Genomic DNA, 24942 nt, shown 5'->3' with positions numbered 1-24942 from the left:
CCTTTGACTGCAATGCAGTCAGGATTTCACCCTAAGTTGTCAGTAATTAGAAACCTAAGTCTGGATGTAATAATTAACATGTATTTTCAAGCCTTCATTGGGTGTATGCGGTTACCCATCCAAAGTAGTTCAGTGTCTATTTCAATGTCCATCAATGCATGAATTTGAGGGAACCATATGTCCAATTATACATAGATAGTGCACTCGCCTGGCATATCAAAATGTCTGATTCAATTTCCAAGGGGAGTTTTGTAAATATGATGAAAGTAGAATTGGACCCAAAGTTAGAGAAGACTTAAGTTAACAAGGTGCTGCTTATTCTTTCAGATTGTTCCAGACTTCCTTTTAGATTTTTTGGGAGGAGTTTTGAATAGTTGATAATTTAGTAGGTTATTTGTTATGCTCAAAGTTCCTAGAATATATATTGAAATGATTTTTAAATGCAATAATTAATTATGTCAAGTCTAGTTGATTTTTTAAAAATTACCGTAGTTTAGCAGCAATGTAGTATGGCTGCATCCAGCAGGAACCATTGAGGCTGGGACTACGATGGAGTGATGTATGAACATCTATTCAGGACGACCTATCTGCCTTACTATATTTCTCCAGGTTAAAGTGCATCACAGCAGAGCTTTCTATGACACTGAGTTTTCTCTTCCGTATTATGTGTTACCTTTACATTTTGCAGTAACACGTTATTCTGAATATATACTCAGCGAAGTTGAGTCAAAAGTACAAAAATATGTTCACTAATATTCATATGAATTTGACAATGAATTTTGATTTCTCCACATTCATGATGTTTCCATATTCAGTTTTTGCAAACATTCAGCTTTCCTAGCACAAATGTATGTGAAAACCAAATTTTAAGCTCACATTATCCAATACTGACTAGAAGAAAAATTCAAACTGAAGAGCTGATTGTAGTAGTCAAAATTTAAATGTGCACTTGTTTGTTTAGTTGGCAAATCTTTCAAAGTCTGTTCCTGTAGTGCAGATCATCTTTTCTATTCTATATAGGTTCTTATTCTGCACTCACCAACACAGTATCTGAACACCATATAGTAGTGCAATAAGCAACACCATACAGTTACACAGTTAATACCAGAGGGACAACTAGATCATCATCAGAGGCCACCAACACCACCTACTACCTGCTCGCTAAACCAAACCACCAATATTAGACCAAAGTCTTACAGACCACAGGAGATTGAACTATTATTTGCCACAAGCAGAGAATAGGAAGGACTAAGATGCACCAATGCTAGAGGCCCCCGCAATCGCAGGGAATTGTGTTAAGTGAGATTGTGACAGGATCCCGGGGGCGGGGGGGGGGGCAGACTGGGATTGGGGACCACTGTGCCCCTTTAGCTCTCTCCAGCCTGGGTTGTCTCTCACAATTCTTTGCTAGTGACAAGCAGCAAACCCCTCCAGGCGTTGTGATTACTCAGCACAACCGCATGTGCAGCCCCACACCCAGCTAGATTGCATGAATGCTCACAGAGTCACTCAAGAATCACAAAGAAAAAGGCACCAGAGCCAAATCCCCCCATTTCCCAGCACTGTACCTCAGGAATATACCGTCTTGCACTGCTCAAAACAAGCAGTGCAAATTTAATTGGTTCACCACTTCATCAATGGAAAGTAAAATACACCAACCTTTACAAAACCTGAGCAGATTTACCACACACTTCAGGAAAACTCACTGGTAAAGATAAACAATTAAAGAACTTTATATACTATAAAAGTTTTTAAGTGATATCAAGTGATAGGCAAAAAGTCAGTTACCAAAAGAAATTAAATATAAGCACGCAGTTTAAACTCTCAACCCTATTAGACTGGGCAACATCTAGACTAAGCAGTTTTTCTCACCCCAGTGGATATTGCAGTCCTTAATACACAGATTTGTCCCTTCAATCTGGGACAGTCTCCTCTGTTGGAGTCTTCAGTCTTCTTCCCAGTGTCGTCGTTGCTTGCAGCATAGGTGGTGGCGTGGCAGGAGAAAAGGCCCAGCATGTAGCCACTGTGTTTGTTTTATAACCTCAGTCCCATGTGTTTGGGGAGCACAAATCCAGGCATTTCTGGGGCACTGCTGAGTCTCCAGGCAAGGTTGAGAAATTCTTCTGGTGTGACCTCATGCAGGTGTGGCCTCAGGCAGGTGAGTCAATTGTAGCTCCCTTGCTGGACAATGGTTGTTGATGGGTTGTTTGAAACCCTGCCCAAGTGTTGGTTACTTTCCTTGCTTTTGCCTCTGCGGAGCTAATATCTGGCTGATTCCCCAACTCACAGCATGTTTTAGTGACTACCATACAACACAATTCTCATAATTGCATATACATTAATCATATACATCAGTGTTTCTCAAACTGGGGTCGCCGCTTGTGTAGGGAAAGCGCTTGGCGGGCTGGGCCAGTTTGTTTACCTGCCCTGTCTGCAGGTCCGGCCAATCACAGCTCCCACTGGCCGCGGTTCACTGCTCTAGGACAATGGGAGCTGCTGGAAGCGGCACGGACCTAGGAACTTACTGGCCGCCATTGTTCTTTCATCCTCTCCCCAGCGAGAGAAGTGCGTGCAATGGAGTGTCACGTATTGGTAGGATTTTTGTTTTGTTTTAATAAATACACATGTGGTTACATGTTTCTATTAGACAAGGCAAGATCAGAGAAATGCAAGTTCACTTGGAGCAGAAGTTGGTGAGATTTGTGATGGTCCTTAATTGCTGGGGGAGTTAATTCCAGATTTGGGCTAACCCCCCAAAAAGTTCCATCTCCTGCACAGCTGAGAGTTCCAATGTGTCAGAAGAGCTAAGATGTTGACCATGGTTTTCTTTCCGAGCATTATGCAATCTTTTAGATATCCTGGGCTCAGACAATGGAGCACTGTGATGGGGTGTTCACCCCACACTGGAGAAGAAGGGGTTAATAGAGGCCTCATGGGCCTGCCACATCCTATCCCAGAAAGAAGTCGTGGAAATGAGTCCTTCAAGCACCCTAGAGAGCCTGCGCAGGAAGCAGCCAATTAGAGGGACGCTGCAAGGAACAGCCAATCAGGGCCCAGTAGGCTCACATAAAAGGAGCTGCAGGGCCAGAGACAGTGGCTGTGGGGAGCTCAAGGAGTCAGGACTGTGTTCTTAGTGGGCTGCAAGAAGGGCAGCACCTTGAACAGAGCAGTTGCTGGCAGGGACCAGGGAGCAAGAGGGAGTGCCTGGCTGGATGCTGGGACTTGCTGACTGAAAATCCTGAGAAAAAGGCGAAGAAGGTGCTGGGACTGTGGGAGAGCGGACCAGGGAACAGAAGAAGCATTAAGTGAAGTTAAAGGAACACAGCATGAGGCTGCTATCTATAGGGTCCCTGGGTCAGGATCTAGAGTAGTGGGCAGGCCTGGGTCCCCCCTCTCCCCCATTCACCACTGGGGAAGTGGCTGGACTATTGATCTCAGATACTTCACCCTCGGAAAGGGGAAAACAGGGATGATGATGTGGCCAGAGGGCTGAGTCATGAAGAGGATGCTGTGGTACTTGAACTGAAGTGGTTCTGCAGGCAGAGACAATGATGGGAAAGGTGCTACCTGAAGAGGGCGCACCAGCTGGCAGATCTAATCCCTGTGATGGCCAGCCGGAGCTGCTGCTGTGGTGAGCAGACTCTGTCACAAACACCTTGAAGTTAAGGACCATAGATTTAAAATTTATGGGAAGCCAGCGTATACAGCAGAGAACAGGTTTGATATGCTCACAACAGCCTGTGTTGCTGAGGAGACGAGTTGCAGCATTCTCTACTAGCTGGACTTTCCTATACACTGAAGGCTTTATGCCCTGGTATATTGCAACTTCATCTATTCCAAGTCTTCTGCAGCACCTCTCCCCAACATCAAAGCAATGAATGTAGTGTGCTCTCCCACTGGAATGAGATGTTTGTGTGTGTGGTCAGTTGTCTTGATTACCCTCCAAGGTGCTGTTACTGCTATGTGTTGGAAAAACATTACAAAAGACAAACCAAAACACTACAATGGAACAAAATTCTGCCCTCAGCTAGCTATTGATTTCTTTTAACCACAGGGAAGAATTTAAAATAACAAAAGCCTCCTAAGGTATGGGCTATCGACTACTGTCTTATAAAATATTACAGTTTTATCCTTTACAGTATAATAAATGAACTACAACTGTGCTAAAAGTGATCAAATGATAAACTATAGCTACTATCAGTTGTCTTCAGGTTCCTGGTGTATTTGTGTAAGGCAAAGGAAATTCTCCTTGGAAAGACTTCCCGTGAGTAAGCCTTCCAAGTTTTTAAGTACAGAGGAGGAGGGTCAGTATAAATCATGGAAATATATCCCACATACCGTTATCCCACAACATATATATCCCATGGAAATATATCCCACAAACAACAAATCAAAGATGTTGTTATTTGAAAGGGAAAGGAGCAGATAGAATGTCCTTCTCTGCAAAAGTACCTAGGCATCAGTTGACTGTGCAATTAAGTCTCTTATCAACAATTGTTTAAATGACCTATTATAAAAGAATAATCATTTTTATTATCTTTACCTATATTTTACTTTATTATCAGCTCTCAGCTTTATTATTAATTATGCTATTAATAGTTCATCATTCCAGAATGGCTGCCACTATCTAACCCTTCAGTTTTCAGAAGTGTTTGTTGCAGATACTTTGCCTTATTATAGCCCCAATCCAGCAAAGCGTGTCTGCACGTGGATAACTTTAAGCATGTGAGCAGTCCCAATGCTGAAGTGTTTTGCTGGCTTGTAACCTAAATCTGGTTCGATGGGCTGCTATTAAGGGACAGGACTGCTATGGAACTACAGTATGAGCAGGGGCTCTTAGACACAAGTGAGAACTTTGGGAAGATGACATGTTACAACAGCTGTCATGTTGACAGGGCTGGATTATGACATTCTGAGGCCCTAAGCTATGTCAAGTGTAAGAGGCCCTATACCATAAAAAAAAATTATTTAATTATTTTCACAGAAAGGACATCAAATATGTAAACATGAAAGCTCTTTATTTGCATATATACAAAGGCGAAATTGTAAAAAATAGAATAATAATCTAACTAAAACACATCTTGCAATATGCCTATCTGCATTATAAAATAGTTTCAAATTAACATATTTTTATCTATGATTTCTTAGTTAGTAGCTGTGACGAACTGGGACTGCTCTTAATGTTTGCTCTGAATACTGTGTTGGTGCCTCAGTGTCCCCTAGGCAGTTCTTAAGTGTCTAGGTGGTGGGATGAGGTGTGTGGATTGCTGCAGAAGCAAAGGGCCAGTGCACCTAAAATGTCTGGCAACTCTGTCTCCTAGAGCTGATATGGCCTGGGCCCTCCTCTTGCAAAGGTGCCAACTGAAGGTGTTGGAGACAAAGGGATCTAGGTGACCCCTGGCCGCGGAAAAGAAGCTGAGCGAGAGAGGGGCTGGAGGGGTGGGTTAGTCTGGAGCTTGCTGGGAACGAGGAGTAAAGTGCAGACCTAGGGTCTGGCTCACTGCACCTCGCCCAGAATGGACCCGGCCGAGGGTCTGGTTCGCGTGTATCTACAAGCTCTGTTTTAGACCCTGTTCTGTCATCGAATAAATCTTGTTTTGCTGGCTAAGAGTCACGTCTGACTAGCAAAGTGGGGGTGCAGAACCCTGTGGGTTCCCCAGGATCCGCCTGGGTGGGCTCGCTGTGGGAAGCACACGGAGGGGCAGAGGATGCTGAATGCTCCAAGGAGAGACCCAGGAGGTGAAGACGTGTGAGCTTCTTGCCCTGAACAAGTCTGCTCCAAGGGAGAGGAGGCTCCCCAAAGTCCTGACTGGCTTAGTGGGGAGCAGTTCCAGAGCATCGCCCGGGGACTCCGTGACAGTAGCTATGAAAACTTTATAGCAACACAAAAGCAGTTACTTACACAGAGCAGCTTACTTAATGGAAGCAGTACTACCTGCAGTATGTCTGTTTGCAAGTCACATTAAATTTAAAACTGAAATTTAAAACATTTTCTTTTGTGATTTTTGAAGAGCAAAATCATTGATGATGTCCTCAAATGATAAGCTATGGAGTTTGTCACTTTCGATGCACAGAATGCTTAGAGCAAATAGCTTTTCTAGCAGCATTTTCTAGGCAGACATCTCTCTTTGTGTTCGCTTCTCTATCCTCTGTCTGCCCCAGGACCACTAATTAGTCTCAAGCAAACACCTCGGACACACAGAGTGACAACAAGCTCTATGCATGAAAGAGAAGGAAAGAATTTATCAGAAAAAAGACTGGCATTGAGAAAGTGAGAAAAACTAGCCTATAGTCAAGCAAATATAATAAATATTATAGGCTTTAATAGCCTATAAATCATATATGTACATGGTTTGAAATAACTTGCTCACCAAGTACATAGAATATTTTGATATATATATGTATATTTTCCTTCACTTCTCAAAACCCTCTATTTATTCCTTCATCAGCACCCTCTGATATTTATTAAGGCTCCCGAAACTGACAGAGGGAAGCCAACACAAGTTTATCCTCCTCAAGATCCACTCGACCCAAGTCCATAAGACGATCACCTGCAAACTCAATCATGTGAAGCATGGATAGCACATGAAGCAGAAAGCAGTGTGTGCACTAAAATACACAATTGTACATAAGTACAGATCAAAAGAAGAAAGAACAAACTAACACATAAGAACAAGAAGAAAAACATGAGCGAAGGCACTACAACTGAGCGTGCTGGACTGGAAACTAAAAATGGCAGCGTTCCGGCTCTGACAAGCCATGGGGGACGCTATACATGATGCCACTCCTAAGACCAATCCCATACGAGTATGAGCTTGCAGGATTGCTTCACGACACTGCCATCTCAGACCTCACATTTTTCCCAATGTTATCAGCAGTGGGATTATTTATTTATTTATTTAAATAAGTTATGAGGTATGGTCAGAATTTTACCAGTAGCAGCTGGCCAACAAAACGCTGCCTTAGGTGACTGATAGCAGACTTACTCGTAGAAATACTAATTTTACAAATGCAATTATCATTTTTTATTCAGCCCTGGCCTTCCACTTGTCTATAATGAACAATTAATGAAGGGTAAGAGTAGGATATGGGTATTTGTGTAATCAGATGTGAATATTTTTGTCACATTTGAATGAAAATGTCTATATTTAGAGAGAACCTTCTTTTCCCCATATCTCCTTTATTTATCAACCGATTTTGATAAAATTTGAAATGGAGTCAGTTTTTTCCTTTTTCAGAGGCCCCTCATATTGTGAGGCCCTAAGCTGTAACTTAGTTAGTTTACGCTTTAATCCGGTGCTGCATGTAGAAATCCAATAAACTGGATTCAGATGGAACGATGTAGTTGAATATAAAGAAAGAGGAACCAGTTGAATATAAAGAAAGAGGAACAATTCCAAAGCAAGGAAGGCCCTGTAAAATAAGTAAGCAAATGCCTGGTAAATGATGAACATACACAGATCAGTCAGTCAATGTGATACATGTGCTAGGACATTAAAGGAATTAGTTAAACTTATTGTACACCTGATAATTATTTCAGAAAAAAATGGAGGAAGTACTGGAAGGACTGAAAAAAGCACACAGTGCTGAGTTGCAAAAATGAAAGAGGACTGGTCCTAGTAATTACTGTCAAATTCATCCTTGGTGTCACTATGTTGGGATGAATTTGGTTCAGAGAGGATTGGTGAACTATGGACAGTTCACAGCCTGGATTTATTAAGGAGAGGTTGTGGGTGTGGTGAGGGGACTCTAAAGCTTATACCCACCTTCCTCTGAGTTGTTTTTTTCTGCCACCCACACACATCCCTTTCCTTCTACCATTCGTGTGCAAATTACACTTGTTTTGCCCCGCTAATGAATGCCAAACTTGGAGCAAGTTACATCTGTTTTCTGAACCAGTCATACTCAACGTGTAAGGTCACCATTAACATCACTCCTAAATTTGGTTCAATGTGTTTTTATTATTATTTCTTATTTTTAAACTCTTCCAACCTCCTCTGTCTTTCCACCTCCAACTTTTCCTTTTTCAACAGTGTCATTTGAGGATATTAAGTGGGTTTCCACTTCTAAGACCATGATATTCACATTTGCTTTAAGACAAATGCTACAAACCAGTTGAGATTTAGTTTCATAGACTGTGTGACATTAGTCTCTGACAGTCAAATAATTGATTCTCATTTGTTGTTGTTAAGACTGCATTAGTACCATTCATCTTCTTGCACCAGCTATTGAATCCTTCTACTGGTGTATATTGATTTGGCTGGCAACATCAACATGTTGAGGTTCTGTGTTTAACTTATGTCTAGTCTTGCTTTCAGTAACCAATATACTGCAGTAAAAGGTGGCATATTTATTTTTGTCTCAGAAACATACCTAAATTAGCTAATTTCTATTTGAATAATGCCAGCCCCATGAGAAACAAATCTGTGTCTGCTTGAACCAATTATTTAATTCTTGGCTTATTAGTCTTCCAGACCAGCTTGTTAGAATGCTTCAGGAGTCAAAGCTCTGTGTTTAGTGCTCTAGATCAAGTAGAACACATCACTTGGGTTTTAAAAATTTATCTTCCAACGCAAAATCATATTCTCTTGCTATCCTAAATTATTTAAAGGTGAGGGTAAAGAGGAGCTGCCCTTGATTTTTGGGAACAATTCAAAATGATAAATTTGGTCAACAATGTTTTGCTTGGTGCTAAGTACATTACATTATTTCCTAACAAATTTGAAGTTGAAGAGAAGAGTGGGAATTGAGGATTTCTTTTGAAAGTTACCTTGTTAGAGCTGGTGTAGCCATGTCAGTTTGCACTCCAATAGCCATAGGAACCCCTCCACAGCGGATATTTCCCAGTTCCTCTGCCACTGCAATGCTATAGGAGAAGTCCAAGCCCATGCCGCCATATTCTGACAAGGAGAAAACAGCGATCATATTAAACATTCTTTGTTATTAGAAAAGAAAACCTATTTAATTACAATCGTCTACAAGCTGGGGCTAATATACAGTTTCCAACTATTTAACAATGATCAACTTTTATTCCAGCATAGTGCTGCTACAGCTATTTAAAAATCAGTTTAAAATTACAATTTCTATATCATTCCATACATATTCCATATTCAGGACATAGTAAGATCTCAAAAACTAAGCAGAACCAGGCCATGACTATAGCTGGATGGAAAACTGAGGGATTGTAGAAAATGGTAATTTAGTAGGTGATGCTATTGCCTCTGAGTTAGCACTGAGCCTATACCCAAGAACAATGTCAGGAAGAAGTGTGCTGCTGTATATGCATATGTGTCCTAACTATTTATGGTCATTAAAGCACTTTTCACTAGAACAGAGGCAATGACCCTGGTGTCTTGGACAAATTCCAGTATGGGTCTTTGTACCTCCTTACATTTCATACTACAGTTTCAATTAAAGAGGATATTATTCTTCATCTCTTCTCCAAGTTATACAGTGTTGCCTAACACTAATACACACTGTGCATTGCACCCAAGAAGGAGCTGAGTTTCCATGGGGGGAAGGGGATGATTCCTATACTTATAATAATTCATCTTGCATAAATTACATTATTATTATGATTTGGCTGAATAGTTTGATTAGGTGGCATTTTACTACTTTAATTAACTCATTGGAAACTCACCCAACAGAGGAAATTTAAAACAAACGGGGATGGAAAAATATGCTGTGGCTCAGCCACCTGTGTTCTGTTTGTTCTGTTCCCATGAGCAGCTATGCTTGTTGACATCACACATTTGCTATCTGAGCTTACTCTTAAACCGAACTTCCGTGAAGTTTGCATTATAACACCGATAGCCAAATTAAAAAACAACACAGCTCATATAAACCTATCACTTTGTACACTATTATCTGTTTCCTAAACCCACAGGGAGTGCCTTTGTGCATCCTCTTTTTGCAGGAGAGGAAGCCACAAATTCAAAAGGCAATGTCTGAGCTTTAGTTTTGTGTGGTGCACCTGCATAACATAGCCAGACTGCACAAATTTTCAGTATAGTGAAATTACTCTATTTCAAACCGTAGTTCAGCACACATCATGAAAAAGTCCATACTTTGTTTTTAATTAAAAAAATCAAAAAAACCTCTCAAAGACAGTGGAATTGACAATCACATGGGGATGTCTACAACAGAATATGTTAATGTTACAACAGCCCTGGCAATGAAGAGACCAGCTGGCAAAAGTTAAAGACAAAAAGGATTTCATGGCTAGCAATATATTAATTGGCTACCCAAAAATTGTTTTGATAGGCTTCCATGCCTGAGATTTTTTTTTTTTTACAACTCAATAATAACATTTCAGATTTAGAAAGCAGGCTAGTCAATGCATCACTTTCCCAGAGCAATGAATAGTGTAGACTATATCACCACACTCACCCGAGGAAATAAAGAGAAAAAGAATCGAATGTGACAGATGCCAGGCAGATGCCAATCATGCAATATTATTGTAGCTGTGTCGGCCAGGATATTACAGAGACAAGATGGGTGAGGTAATATCTTTTATTGGACCAATTTCTGTTGGTGAGAAACAAACGTTCAAACTTACACAGAGCTCTTCTTCAGGTCTGGGAAACTCAGTCAGAGGGTATGGCTACACTTGCAGCTGTACATCGCTGGGAGTTAAAGCTGTCTTTGTACAGCTGTGTAGGGAAAGCGCTGCAGTGTGGCCACACTGACAGCTACCAGTGCTGCAGTGTGGCCACATTTGCAGCGGTGCTGGGAGTGGTGCATTATGGGCAGCTATCCCACAGAGCACCTCTTCCCATTCTGGCGCTGTGGGTTGTGGGAAGGGGGCGGGTCATTCTGGTTCCTGTCCCAACGCCCCGTGGATGCATCGCTTCACATCCCAGCAATCCCTGTGCTTCTGTCCACATTTGGCGCCATCTTTCCACGGTTTCTGTGCAGCGCGTGGTCTGCAAGAAATGGAGCCTGAACTGCTGAGGAGTATGCTGACGAGTCTCGCCAGCACATCACATTTGGCAGTTGAGCTATTCCTTAAGATCCAAAGTGACAGTGAGGAGTCCTACAATGATAGCGAGTCGCGTAATGCATATGACACGAAATTGCTTGTGGCATTCACGGACATGCTCAGCACCATGGAATGCCGCTTTTGGGCTCGGGAAACAAGCACTGAGTGGTGGGATCACATCGTCATGCAAGTCTGGGATGACGAGCAGTGGCTGCAGAACTTTCGCATGAGAAAAGCCACTTTCATGGGACTGTGTGAGGAGCTCGCTCCCACCCTGCAACACTAGGACATGAGATTGAGAGCTGCCCTGCCGGTGGAGAAGTGGGTGGCTATTGCAATCTGGAAGCTGGCAACTCCAGACAGCTACCGATTGGACGCAAACCAGTTTGGAGTGGGAAAGTCGACCATTGGAATCGTGTTGATGCAAGTTTGCAGGGCCATTAATCGCATCCTGCTAAGAAGAACCGTGACTCTGGGGAACGTGCAGGACATTGTGGATGGCTTTGCACAAATGGGTTTCCCTAACTGTGGAGGGGCAATAGATGGGACGCATATTCCTATTCTGGCACCACCCCACCTGGCATCCGAGTACATTAATCGGAAGGGGTATTTCTCTATGGTTCTCCAGGCTCTAGTGAATCACCGTGGGCGTTTCATTGACATTAACACAGGCTGGCCTGGAAAGGTGCATGATGCACGCATCTTTCGGAACAGTGGCCTGTTCAGGAAGCTGCAGGCAGGGACTTTTTTCCCAGACCGGAAGATCACAGTGGGGGACGTCGAAATGCCCATTGTGATCCTTGGAGACCCCGCTTACCCGTTAATGCCTTGGCTCATGAAACCATATACAGGGAAGCTTGACAGGAGCAGGGACCGGTTCAACTACAGGCTGAGCCGGTGCCGAATGACTGTGGAGTGTGCTTTTGGCCATTTAAAGGGGCGCTGGTGATCTCTATATGGGAAGCTAGACTTGGGTGAAAGCAGCATCCCCGCGGTTATATCCGCATGCTGTACCCTCCATAATATTTGTGAAGGGAAGGATGAAAGATTCAGTCAGGCATGGATCTCTGAGGTTCAACGCCTGGAGGCTGAATTTGCACAGCCAGAGAACAGGGTTACTAGAGAGGCCCAGCACAAGGCTGCAAGGATTAGGGATGCCTTGAGGGAGGAATTTGAGGCTGAAAACCAACAGTAATGTTTGGTGGCTTGCAAGGGCATGAAGTGCAGTGGTTACAATGTTAGTAGGAATCTGTGTTTGCTAAGCTGATTTGCAGTGCCTGTTTCTTTCCTGGACTAAGGTATATTTAACTTTATGCAATAATAAAGACTGTTTTCAAAGCCAAAAATTCATTTATTGAAAAGAAAATTACTTTATTGAAAGAAACACAACTTTTTTGGAATCTGAAAGGGCAAGGGGGTGGGGTGGGTAACTTTACAGTCACAGGTTTGAATATGTCCTGTTTGGAGTGCTGTGCAATGACTGCTGCACTTCAGGATGGTTATACTGCATGGTGGTGGGGGTTGAGTGCAGAGAGTAAGGGTTGTAGTTCTCAGGGCTGGTTGGTGAACATGCAGGTGATGGAGGCAGCTGGTGGTGTTAAGAACCCGGACGTTGGGGAAGGGGGGTTGGAGCTGACATGGGGGCACAAGGGAAAGAGCTTTGGGACAAGGGGTGCAGGGGCAGTAGTGCTCCGCCTGCATGGCTACGAGTGCCTGGATAGAGTCCGCTTGGCGCTCCAGGATGCTTATCAGCCGCTCCGTGCCTTGCTTCCTGTGCGCTGCGTTTTCCTTGCGGATCCTGTTTTCCCTCTCCCTCCACTCCTGCGTTTTTTGATTCTCTATGAGAGATTGGTACATCACTTCTTGCAGCATCTCATCTTTGCTTTTCCATGGTCTCTTCCTGAGGTTTTGCAGTCTCTCAGCTGGTGATAAGACGGACAGCCGAGATCTCAAGGTTGCATCTGCAAAGGCAAAATGCAACACTTAACAAAGGGAGCATTGTTTATACAAGACAGAGTAATTCCCCCGCACTTAATCAGGGCACATACAGTCTTCACAATAGCATAATTTTCCCATCCCAAAAAGAGCGCACATAACCCACGGGAGCTCCGAAATGGTGAGTAAGGGGGACTGATTGTTTCAGGGCTGTACTGTCCCCTGGGTTTCTGTGCGTTGGGGAGAGCCAACAGCTGCAGGGCGCACCTACACTGAACACTATCCCAACATTTTCCACAGCAGTTTATCCTGGAAGATATCTCGCTGCTGCAGGTCACCTGGGAAGCACGGGAGGGTCTTCTACTGCAATGCAGATTACGCCCTGGCCCCTATGCAGCTTGCCTGTGTGCAGCAATGGTCCCCCCACCCCTTGTGGCACAGTGGCGCGGATGTGTTAGCCTGACTGGGACAAGGATCACACTGGTTCTCCCAATAAACCTGCGCAAGTGCATTGCCCACGCTCTGGATGAGACTTTTGAAGAGATTACTGAGCCGATTACCACGACGTGATAGACCACATCAATGCGCTATTCCGCATCTAGACATGCATGCATGCAGCCCTAACCCTCCCTCTTCTCTCGAAAAATTTCCATCATTTGTCCTCCACCAAGTACCGGCTGCTGCAACTGGCTACCTTCCTCCTCGCTTGAGAAGAGCTCCTGGCTGCATGCCTCTGGGGACTCTGGGGTGTCTCTCCCCACCCTAGTACCCTCACTCTCGCTTTCCTCTTCCTTTTCCTCCTCCTCCTCCCCCCGCTCTGAAGTGTCCATGGTGGTCCTTGGAGTGGAGGTGGGGTCACCCCCAAGTATCGCATCCAGCTCTTTGTAGAAACGGCAGGTCATGGGGGCAGCACTGGAGCGGCAGTTTCCCTCGCAGGCTTTGCAGTAGGCACTCCATAGCTTCTTCACTTTAAGCCTGCACTGCAGCGCGTCCCGGTCATGGCCCTTTTCCATCATAGCCCTTGATATCTGCCTAAAGGTATCGTAATTCCTACGGCTGGAGCACAGCTGGGACTGCACAGCTTCCTCCCCCCCAAACACTGATGAGGTCCAGCAACTCACCATTGCTCCATGCTGGGGCTCGTTTGGCGCGTGGAGGCATGGTCACCTGGAAAGATTCACTGATTCCATTCCACACCTGGCTGAGCAAACAGGAAGGGGATTTTTCAAATTCCCAGGGAATTTAAAGGGCGGGTCTGACAGTTGGTCATCTAAGGCCAGGGCAGTAGAGTTCGAACTGATGAGCAGAGTGGATAGAACAGGCATTCTGCAGTAGCCGAATACTTTCTGGAGGCCAATAACAGCGCTTTTGGTGGCCACACTGGAGGGGCAGCACTGCATCAGCGGAGCTATAGTCTTTATTCCTCTTGCAGAAGTGGAGTACAACCAGTGCTGTAGCCAGGGAGATACAGCGCTGTATGTGTCTTGCCAGTGTGGACAGTGAGTGAGTTGCAGCACTATAAAGCCTCCTCCAGCGCTGCAACTATCAAGTGTAGCCAAGCCCAGAGTGTTCCAGCTAAATACAAGATGGAACAGATTGTTTAGCATAGTTAACAAGTATTTCAAGAGACCATTCAAGATGAAAGTGGCCTGTTAACACTCCTCCAGTCATAGGGAGGAAAGGAAGGGGTGGAAGCAGCTGTGGGGGGGAGTGGAGGGAGGGAAGAGAGAGAGGGTTGTTTGTAGGTTATAGATTATTGTAATAAAAAATAAATCCAGATGTCTCTATTCAGTCCATGTGTCTAGCAAAATTATGAATTTAAGCTCCTAGGCTCATCTTTTGAAAGTGTTCTGAAGGTTGTCTTTGAGGATGAGGACTGAAATGTCAGATATACACTGATCGCTTTGTGTGTGAACACTTTTCACAAAGCGATCACTCTGTATCTGGGAGCTTAAATTCATAATACTAAAAATCATGAATGGAATAGAGATGCTGGAGTTTTGGCTTATTATGGAATAGACTTTTAGATGGGATGGTGAAAATACCCAACTAAGATGCATGAATAACTATCTTTACATGTCATATAATTGGTCTCATATATTTATAGAGCTTTGAAATCTCTCACTTTTACCAGTTCTCATAACAAATGAGATTATGTGGAATCACTCCTCAAATTTGGACGCCCTTGTAACTCAATATGAAAACATGTAAACTCATTTCTCATGACTCTAGAAAACCAAAAGAAAAATGAGATGATTTCCCCCCAAACTTGGATCTGAGAGAATTAAAATTTTTATTAAAGTTAATGTTTAAAATTAAATATACACAAGTTAAGAGGAAAGGTACTGTACATCTAGGGCCTAGCTTGAGTTATGAGGGACTACAGGTATCAGTTACAAGGATCACGAGATACATAATATCACATAACCAGCATAGACCCAGATTGGAGTGCGGGGCTTTTTAAAGCGTCAGTGGATAAGTGGGCTCAGGTACGCCACCCATGGAATGTATAAAGAGTCCAAGTCAGTATCAGTGTCGGGAATAAGTACATAGGTGGGGTGCGTCCCTTGGTTCGTCAGGGAAGGAAGTGGGTTATTTCCCTGGTCGGTAATCTTGATTACTCATCGTGGTACTGAAAGCGTCCCGTGATGTGTTCCGTATAGATGTCTCTGAACTACCTGATGGTGTCGGATACCAAGAGCAGACATGTCTCATGAGCCAGTCATAGTGTCACCCAACTCCACATGCTCTCAGTACCGGCTCGTTGTCGGGGTCCCACGAGCCCAGGGCTCCCACGATCAGGTGGACCTCGTAGCCCTGGGCTCTCAGGCGCCAAGAAGATAACTGAATTAACTGGCAGTTTTCACCAGAACATATCATTTTAAATCAACAGATGCAAAGCTGAAATGTTTAAGCCTTAAGTCACCTGTCATAAAGATAGTTCAGAATAACAATTCTAGGATTACAAAAGGCCTTGTGGTTACATAGCTGTTAGTGTTCACTACTAAACTAGTGCGTAAATCTCACCATAATTCTCTTCCTGTTTCTTTAACATAAAAACACAGACAGTTTGAGTATTTAGCTGCCTTTTCTTCTTGACATATTCAAGATCCCATTACATTCTGGGATGATCAAAGTTAAACAACACAGTTAATACCCCACCTTCTCTTAATTTGTCCATGTTGGTCACTTGTTTCTTCCCGGTAATAGCAAAAATGCCTCATCACACAGAGTGGAAACACCCTATTAGAGTCCAACTCAGCTATATCTGGATATACCGGTATGTTGCTTAACTAATACATCTGGATCAGTCCACAAAAATGTTAAAGAAAAACAGAGGTAAAGCTCTCTATTGCAGAGTGGAACGAATTATACTTTTAATAACCATCTGTGGGCTGGGACTACAAAATAAGAGCCATATACAACTCTCAATTCACAATGGATGATTTTGCAAGGACCAGGAGCACCTTGTTTATGTGGTAACTAAGCCTTTATTAATAAAGTTTCAACATGACTTAGAGGGGAAAAATTAATGCAGGGCACTTTCAGAGCCTCTGCTATTTCTGCACTTTGTTTGATCATTGTATATGTGCACCTGGGGTAACTGCAAATTAGGTATGCCTAAATTATTAGATATTTGGATTTATAATATTGTTAGGCTTAAGAGTTAACTCACTAAGATTAATGTAGTAACTTAAATCTCCCAGAATTGTTTCAGGGTAAGACAGTGCTGTACTGGGAAATATTTTGAACATTTTCTTCACAATTGCAAGGAGTAGAAAATGTCCCTTTTGAAAAAAATAAAAAATTAAAGCTTCCACTCTGCAGAATCTGTCTTGGAACAGATAAATGCATCAAGCGGGCCGATCAGGCCCACAGGCCACGTGTCTGATATTCCCGTAATGAGTTCAAAAGATATCAAGGTCAAACAAGCTAGAGTCACATGTTTAAAGACATCACTTGCAAACAGCTACTTTAATCATCCTCCCATTCCCAGTAACCTCCCTTATGTTTTTATTAGGATTTTTGTATTTTTAAACATACACAACACGATGTGACCAAATGCCATATATATGTGAGCAATCACAACTGTATAAATCCTCAAGCCTAACAGAACTTCAGAGTTCCCTGATGGTAAAATACTTTGCAGAGTTCTGTCCCATAACCCATATGTGGGGAATGAAAAGCTCCACATTATAAATAATGTAAAATTTGCACATGACAACAAGAGAAACAGCCTGGGAGGAGATTCAGCAAACTTTCAAAGCCCCAATATTGCAAATGGTCTTATGAACCACCAGCTGTATCAACTCCACATGAGAGAAAACTGAAACTTGATCCACACTCATCAATATACTTCTGACTAATCTCTATGGTATGCATGTTAATGAAAACTTCCTGAATCCAGAGTCCTCATCCTCTTTCTGCTTTTCATCAACTTGTGTTTTTGTTGTGATTGGGGGTTGGTTGGATTTTTTGTTTGTTTTTTTTATTAGCCATAAATAATACAGAAGCTTAGATTTAATGTCCTGGAGGTTTCAGTACTAAAGAATGTGATCTCAGTTATTAAGAATAATAAAACAAAATTAAAATCCAATTAAACTCTATGGCAGGGAGAGAAAAAAGAGGGAAGAAGAAATCAAGAAGTTTATGAGCCTGATACATCACAGTTCCAAGTCCCTCCTGCAGTGGTGAGCAGCCTCAGCTCTCATTGTCATGCAAAGCCAGTTCTAATGAGGCTTCCAACTCAATTCTGCAGGCTAGCAGAAACGTCAAATCCATATCCTAGCTTTCATGTGCTTTTCAATGCAGACCTCCAGACTAAAAGTCTGTCAATCAGTAATTACTGCAGTATCTCATGATGAGCATAAAACGCATTGTTATGATTTGTTTTCACATAGTTGTTCAGACTTCATTTACCATTTTTCCACTGAATTCTCTGTTGGGGATAAGTTTAGTTAGCAAAGGAGATTGCTGCCCTCCAACCAAGAGGCTACCACTCTTCTGACAAACAGGCACATATTGCAGCAACAGCCTTTGACCAGGGAGGTAAGACACCCAATCCTATGGACATTGTTCTGACTCAGCCACCAGAGTCAGCACCAAAGCAACACCAGAATAAACACCCTTCCCGACAGGCTGAATGTGTCTCTAGTCACAAACTCAGTGCCTGCCAGACCTCATAGAAGACATGAACTCTGCCTCCCATGATAGAAAAGAACACAGCCAGCTCAGCTACTCTGCTACATTTTAATTATTTCTAAAAGATTAAACACACACAGAATTCTAAAGGTGTCAGAAATACAAAGAATGCAGCATATTAATATGGGGGCTTGGCGCAATCTGATTTTTTATAATTTCAGCAGATAATATCCATGTTTATTTCTGAGTTTTTTTATTTTTATTGATTTAGATTTTCATTGTGGGAAATTAGGAAAGAGTTAGACAACAGGGGTTCAGACAATAATTATCTAATGACAGTCAACATTGAGATTTAAAAAGCTAAAACTTTATAACCATTAAAACACAAATTATCAACACCACATGTCAAAATTTATAAAATAAATATCTTTAAATCAAATACTATTAATTTCTCAAGCAGCATTTTTCTTACTTTGCCTATTGGAAATTTTTTATTATTATTGATGAAAATATTTTTTCATGGATTTGTGTGTGCATGGAGAAATCTATGTTTAATGATATTTACTGATAAAAATCGAATCCGTCTAAGCCTATCAATAATGCAGTGATGGTAACATACTAACCTCTTTCCCCTGACCCCCCTCCCCCCACACCACACATGCGTATGCACACACAAGTTATGGGTTACTAGCAGCTGAAAACTAGTGCTGTATGGGTGCGGCCACTGGCCTAAGTACTTCATTATCCATGCAGTCTCCCTCATGCAACCAATGAAACTGATGCACATAAACTACCTCTGATTTCACAATGCTTTAGGACTCTTGGCATGGCACAGATACAAACCTTGCTGTCCCAGAGGTATAATTTGGAAAGGCAAAGTGGCTGAGAGCTTAGGGGGAGAGATACCTCAGTGGTTTGAGCATTGGCCTGCTAAACACAGGGCTGTGAGTTCAGCCCTTGAGGGGGCCACTTAGGGATCTGAGGCAAAATCAGTACTTGGTTCTGCTAGTGAAGGCAGGAGGCTGGACTCAATGACCTTTCAGGGTCCCTTCCAGTTTTATGAGATAATATAATATATGGAGATATACCTATTTATTTCACATAAAAATTGAAAAGCAACAGACCACAAAACCCAGGGATGACTGAACCTGGTGATATTCTGAACAAAAAAGAGCTCACAACCATGCTTCTAGCTGTGTCCATCGCTTCACACTGACTCAACAGACATTGTAGGCTTCAGAATGACACACAAACAAATGACAATCCTGGAATCTTATTACATAGATGATACTTTGTTTTATATTTACTAGAAAACAATTTTGCATAAGAGCAGCAGGATAATCAACATCCAAAAAGCTGCAGCCTCCATTCTGGCTCCCATTTACTTATAGGGATCATTGGACACCACTGTTCAAAGGTTTGGTGAGAGACTTCACTGCTCAGCAGATGAAAACTCATATCTACCTGTCCTTCTCAAAACCTCTTTTAGTCCACTCCATGATAGTGAATTATCTATTGGAGATCCAGAGTTGTTTGACACAGAAAGGGGAATTTTTCCAATTAACTCAAGCTATCACTACAACAAGGCTAGATTTTCTAGAGTAAACTCCAGTGCAGAAGGTTTACCATTAACAAAGATCATAGAGATATCTTGCCTCCCAAGGTATCCCTGGCAGAACACTTTGGCCTCATAGTACCGTTATGGCACTGCACTAAGTAAGGTGCAGTGTCAAGTCGCAACACTCCAACTCTGAATCACTAGAGAATGCTCCTGCAGATGGCCTCCCAGGACCCTGGCCCAATATTTGCAACCTGTGCAACATAAGGTGACCACATCATTCCAGAAGATCTTAGTCACAAGCTAGGTGAGCATATCATTCTTACTATTACAGTGACTGGGGCAAAAGCCAAATCAATAGAGAGATCTCGGTAAACTAATGCACCAGCTATAGATTCCGCCACTGGTTTTGCACATTTGGTAATCGTCTCATTCACAGTCACGAGGCAGCCAGATTCCTCAAAATGACAGCACTTGCTGAACTGGAAGTAATATAACTGTCAATTCGTATAAAGAACTAAGATTACAAATCTCGCAGACAGTTGTTCCCGAACAATTTAAGGGTCTTCATAGTATTGTGATCATAACTTCTGATGCTAATGGCATATTTATAGATGCTTCAAAATACATATAGATGTTATGATGGGATGTAACAGCCTGCTGGAGGCCTCATGGTCCTACCACACTCCACCCCAGAAAAGAAGCACAGAAGGTGATCCTCCAGGCCTAGAAAGGCTGCCGAGAAGCAGCCAATCAGAATCCAGCAGGTTCAGTTAAAAGGAGCTGCAGGACCTGAGCAGATCAGTTGCTGGCTGGGACCAGAAGGGAGAAGAAGGACTGGAAGGCTGCAAAACTCCACAGGTGAAGAGGCCTGGGAGAGACCCTGCTCAAGAAGGGAACAAATAGAGAACCCTGAGGTAAGGCTAAAGAGAAAGGGCTACATGGGGAAAAGGCCCAGGAACAGAAGCAGCACCTATTAAAGAAAGCAGCATGTGGCTGCTATTTGTAGGATACCTGGGTTGGGGTCCTGAAGTAGTGGGGAGGTCAGGGTCCCCACTGGCAGTAGCCAAAGCCCTGAGAAGGGGACAAGCTTTGTGTAGAAGCCCAAGCATAGGACTGAAATTTAAAGGGTTCTAGGATGGAGCTGAAGACCCTGCAGAGGCCAACCATTTGCTGGATTTTGTTACCCCAGGAAGGGAACCAAACTTGAAGGAGAAACCTGGCTGGAGAGCTGGCACAATAAGAATTGATAAGACAAAGAGTGTCCAGGGAGAAAGCCCTGGGGCATGCTCCATAGCAGGGCTGGCACAGACTTAAAGCCAACCCAGAAGGGGCTGAGAAGTGAGCCCAGAAACAAGGCTGCAGATATCAACAAGAGCACAGTGTTATGCCCTGGTGGACCTTTTACCCCAGAAGGAGTTTGTTTACATATTGATTATGTGTGACTAACCTCTAGGGCTGAGCCCCTGAAGACCCACCTGATCAGGTTAACAGCCAACAGGAGGTGCTGGAAGCAGAGAGAGACACAGAGAGAGTGTGTGGTGTGTGTGTGTGTGTAGGTTTGCACTCACGCCACAGGAGGCGCCTACAAGAGGTGAGTATCTCCTGTAACAGATGCATACAGATAGGTGAAATAAAAATACAGTGAAAGTCTGCTATACTTTTTATGCTTAGCTGTTTGCTCTGTTTTGAGTTATTGAAAGCAAAGTAATGAAACAGCGTGTCAAAATTACTGAGCAATGAAGACTCTTGTTAGTAGGACTGGCTGGAAACTGGATTTTCTTGTTTCCTTGGCAATTCTGTGGATTCCAAATTTTTACCTGCTCCCAACATGAAAAAAACAAAACAAAAATGTTGACACTTCCCATAAAACTAAATTTCGAAAATATTCTCTTTGAGGTCAATCAAATGTTTTGTTCCAATAAAATCAAAATGTTTCCTTCCAATTTTAACTTCTTTTTTAAATTTTTTTTTTACATAATACAAAAGTCATATTTAAATTAAAAATAATAATTTAAAAAAGGTTGCCTACCTGTAACTGTTGTTCTTCAAGGTGTGATGCAGACACACATTCTATGATGGGTATGTGCTTTTTGTGCACCAAAGCTAGAGAACTTTGCCTAGTAATAGCCATGGGGGCTGTGCTCACACCCTGAGGCCATAGTCCCTCCCTTGGTGGTATTAAGGTGGTGATGCCCTGACCCCCTCAGTTCCTTCTCACCAAATGTCAGAAATGCAGATGCCAATGCAGAGGACACGGAGGATGCGTCATGGAATACATGTCTGCATCACATCTCGAAGAACAACAGTCACAGGGAACTATTTTTTCTTTGAGTAGATGGAGCTGTATATTCTATGTGGGTGGTTCGCAACCACTACTCACAGGAGATGGGGCTTGGAGTCTATTTAAAGAAGGGCTGCAGAATTGCCTTCCCAAAGCTTGCATCTGATCTGGATGCAGCTGTAATAGTATAGTGGTTTTCAAAAGTATGCACAGAGGACCAAGTGGCCACCCTGAAAATGTCCAATATAGTAATATCATTTAGAAATGCTGTTGGCTAAACCAAGAACCAGAGGACCTCCTCCTTTGGGATCTGTGACTCTTTCTGAATTAATGCCATTGCTGCACAGGAAGGGAGGACTGTCTGAAAAAGTGCTGCGAGCAGTATTGTTGTTGCAGCTGCTGACCATTAGGTAGCATCATCTCACGGCCAGAGTATATACTCTCAAAGCATTTAAAGTAGCTTGGGAGTATTTAAAGGAGTGCAGGCTGTCATGGTCTTGACTGTAAACAAAACCTGGCCATAAAATGGTAAATTCTGTTGCATGCTAGGCTCAATGACAGAGTTCCATAACCATGAGGCCCTCCTATCTACAGCTAATGCCATAATCCTGTCTGAGGCCTCCACCCTGTCCAGGGCTGCCTGCAACCATGTTTAGGCCCTCCAAATGGCCCTCCAAAATGAACGCCTTGAACTCTTCTCTAGAGACTTCTGGCAGCTTGTTCATGAACTTAGATATGGCCACCCAATTAACAAAGTCATATTCGGAGAACAGCAGCTGCTGGTTTGCAATGCAAGTAGAAGGGAAACGGAGGTATAAATCTTTCTTGCAATTTAGTTCATCCTCTCAGACTCTCTGTCCTTGGGTGTAGATTTAGGGGGCAATGAAACTGAGTACTCCAGAGGACCTTTGCAAAGTCCTGGAGAACCTCATTTATTGGGAGGGCTATTCTCTCTGAAGCTGATGGTTGGAGAATACCCAGGACCTTATGTGTATTCTCCTGGAGGAATTTCACCAGGATACCCAAGATAGCAACCATATGCCTCAGGAGGTCCTGATATGCCTTAAAGTCCTTAGGCACCAAGGGAGAGGAAGATTCTGGCATGGCAGAATCATCCAGTGCCGGGGGAGGAGGCAGTTTACTGTGTCAATGATGGATCCTGTTCTTGTACCATGGGATCCAAATGAATTGTTTTCATTATGAGTTTGTCTAAAAGGGAAGTTAAAACTGGACTGAGTCAATCCAGTTCAAAAACACTTGTGTACACATGATATAATTCAGTGTAATGCACAAACTGTGTTTACCTTGAAGTCTGGAGTCCTCTTTCAAAGTGAACTAACTTTGCTATGAATCCAGTTAATCTGGTCTATTGTTTGTATGTGCACAATGCTGCTGCAAACTACTTTGGCACTCTTCCAATCCCACATTGCTTGGCAAGTAACTTTTATTGACCTGTTTACCTGTGTGCCCTGCCCTGCTCTGGGGTCAAGTAGACCGAAAGTCTCCTCCCCCCATTTATAAGATGGTGCACAGAAAGATTTTGTCCATTTGCTCCTGGATTCCAGTATATAATAGCTGTGATAATACACCAGAAGCCCTACAACATGCCTCAGGCAGCAGCTCTGAGACCTTGGATCTCATTGCCATCTGAGAAGTGTCAGTGCAGGAAGTTCATGTGACTAGACACCAGAATAAAGCCCTTTCTGTGGCTCTGCGATGTCCACAAGGGGCCACGACTGGGATGCCAAACAGTGCCTGTCAAAGAGCAAACAGCTCAGCAGCAGCTATATTAAACTGAGAGACAATAGGAAAAAAATCCAGCAGGGGACACGTAACCTGTCCATTTCTTGGGGAGCTAGAATGGATTTTATGTAACTGCATGACCACACAACCCAGGCAGCTTGTGGAGTCTGCTGCCTCCCACTCCCCCCTCGGCCATGAGCAGCGAGACTGATTGGAGGATGAGCACAAGGAGCCCAGTGAAGAGATCCCCCTGGAATGCTAGGATCTCTTTTGGATTCAGAACCCAATGGCAGCCAGTTAGAAGGCAAGTCCAATTCCTGTCCTGCAGAAACCAACCCCAATTACTAGACGGCAACCCAAACCAAGACCGAGAGGGCTGATCCTATGGAGGGAACCTCAGCATGTAATTTTTTTTTAATAATTTGTTTCATAATTTAATATTTAAGTTTTAATTTATTATTTATTACGCTATGCTGCCATGCTAGCTTCTGTTCCAGGTGCCCCACGGCAGCATTCATTGTAAACAGATATGAGCTAGAAGACTTTCCAAGTCCGAGATCTCCTCCCCCTCCCTTGCCCCATGCTCTTTGTTCGGTGCCCCCATACATCCTTCCAAAATGGTTGCTACTCAACTGAGGTAACTGGCCCCCACCTTATGCTAATGCCCCAACTACTGACTGTTTTCAGGTCCACGCCACAGGGAGGCATTTTTCTTTCCCCTTTCCTTAGCTGTCCTGCCCCGCAAATGCTGCCCCATCCTCCTCAAGGTCTTGTTTTCCACCTCAAAATGGTGGCCAGCAGCATGGCGCAGCCGCAGCTTCTCCCCTGATCCCTTCCAGTAGCAGAACCAAATAAGGAAAATATTCTTTTGTGCAAAATGCAAATGTTTACTCAAACAGTGGTTACAAGAAAAGAAGTTTGATTAGTGTTCTCAGTTTACATGAGGTAGATATCAATACTGCATGCCCATAAAGCTACAAAGTGTACAGCTCCCCAGTAAATGTCCTGTAACACACATTCTTACAGACTGGTACCAGTGAACGCTTCACTAGCTATTTTTCTCTGCATTTCCAACATGACTGCAGGAGACAGAAAGCAAAATCTAAGGCTGAAAAATTGCTCACTTTTTGTCTGGACATTATAAGGAATAGCTGCATGCACCACCACTATCCGCATGCTCCCCCTATAGCTCGCAACACCTTTCCAGTCCTGAACTTCTGGGGACACCATGTTGGTGAATAACTTTGCCAAGTATCTTGCTGGTCTGCCCTTTGCCTCTTTAAAAAAGGTCATACTCTG

General features: G+C 43.2%; 1 protein-coding gene across 1 annotated transcript in view; it reads right to left on the bottom strand.

Moving 5' to 3' along the window:
- The window catches only part of LOC116827644 (putative acyl-CoA dehydrogenase 6), a 160220-nt gene that overhangs the window by 36221 nt on the left and 99057 nt on the right, over window positions 1–24942 (bottom strand). Inside the window, 1 exon segment of the mRNA XM_032785372.2 lies at window positions 8771–8900. Within this exon segment, the coding sequence (XP_032641263.1) occupies window positions 8771–8900 (130 nt within the window).

This window comes from Chelonoidis abingdonii, chromosome 2 (assembly GCF_003597395.2).
Source record: "Chelonoidis abingdonii isolate Lonesome George chromosome 2, CheloAbing_2.0, whole genome shotgun sequence".
NCBI lineage: Eukaryota > Metazoa > Chordata > Testudines > Testudinidae > Chelonoidis > Chelonoidis abingdonii.
The sequence above is the reverse complement of the archived record's forward strand: the minus strand, read 5'-3'. Positions and strand labels throughout refer to the sequence as shown.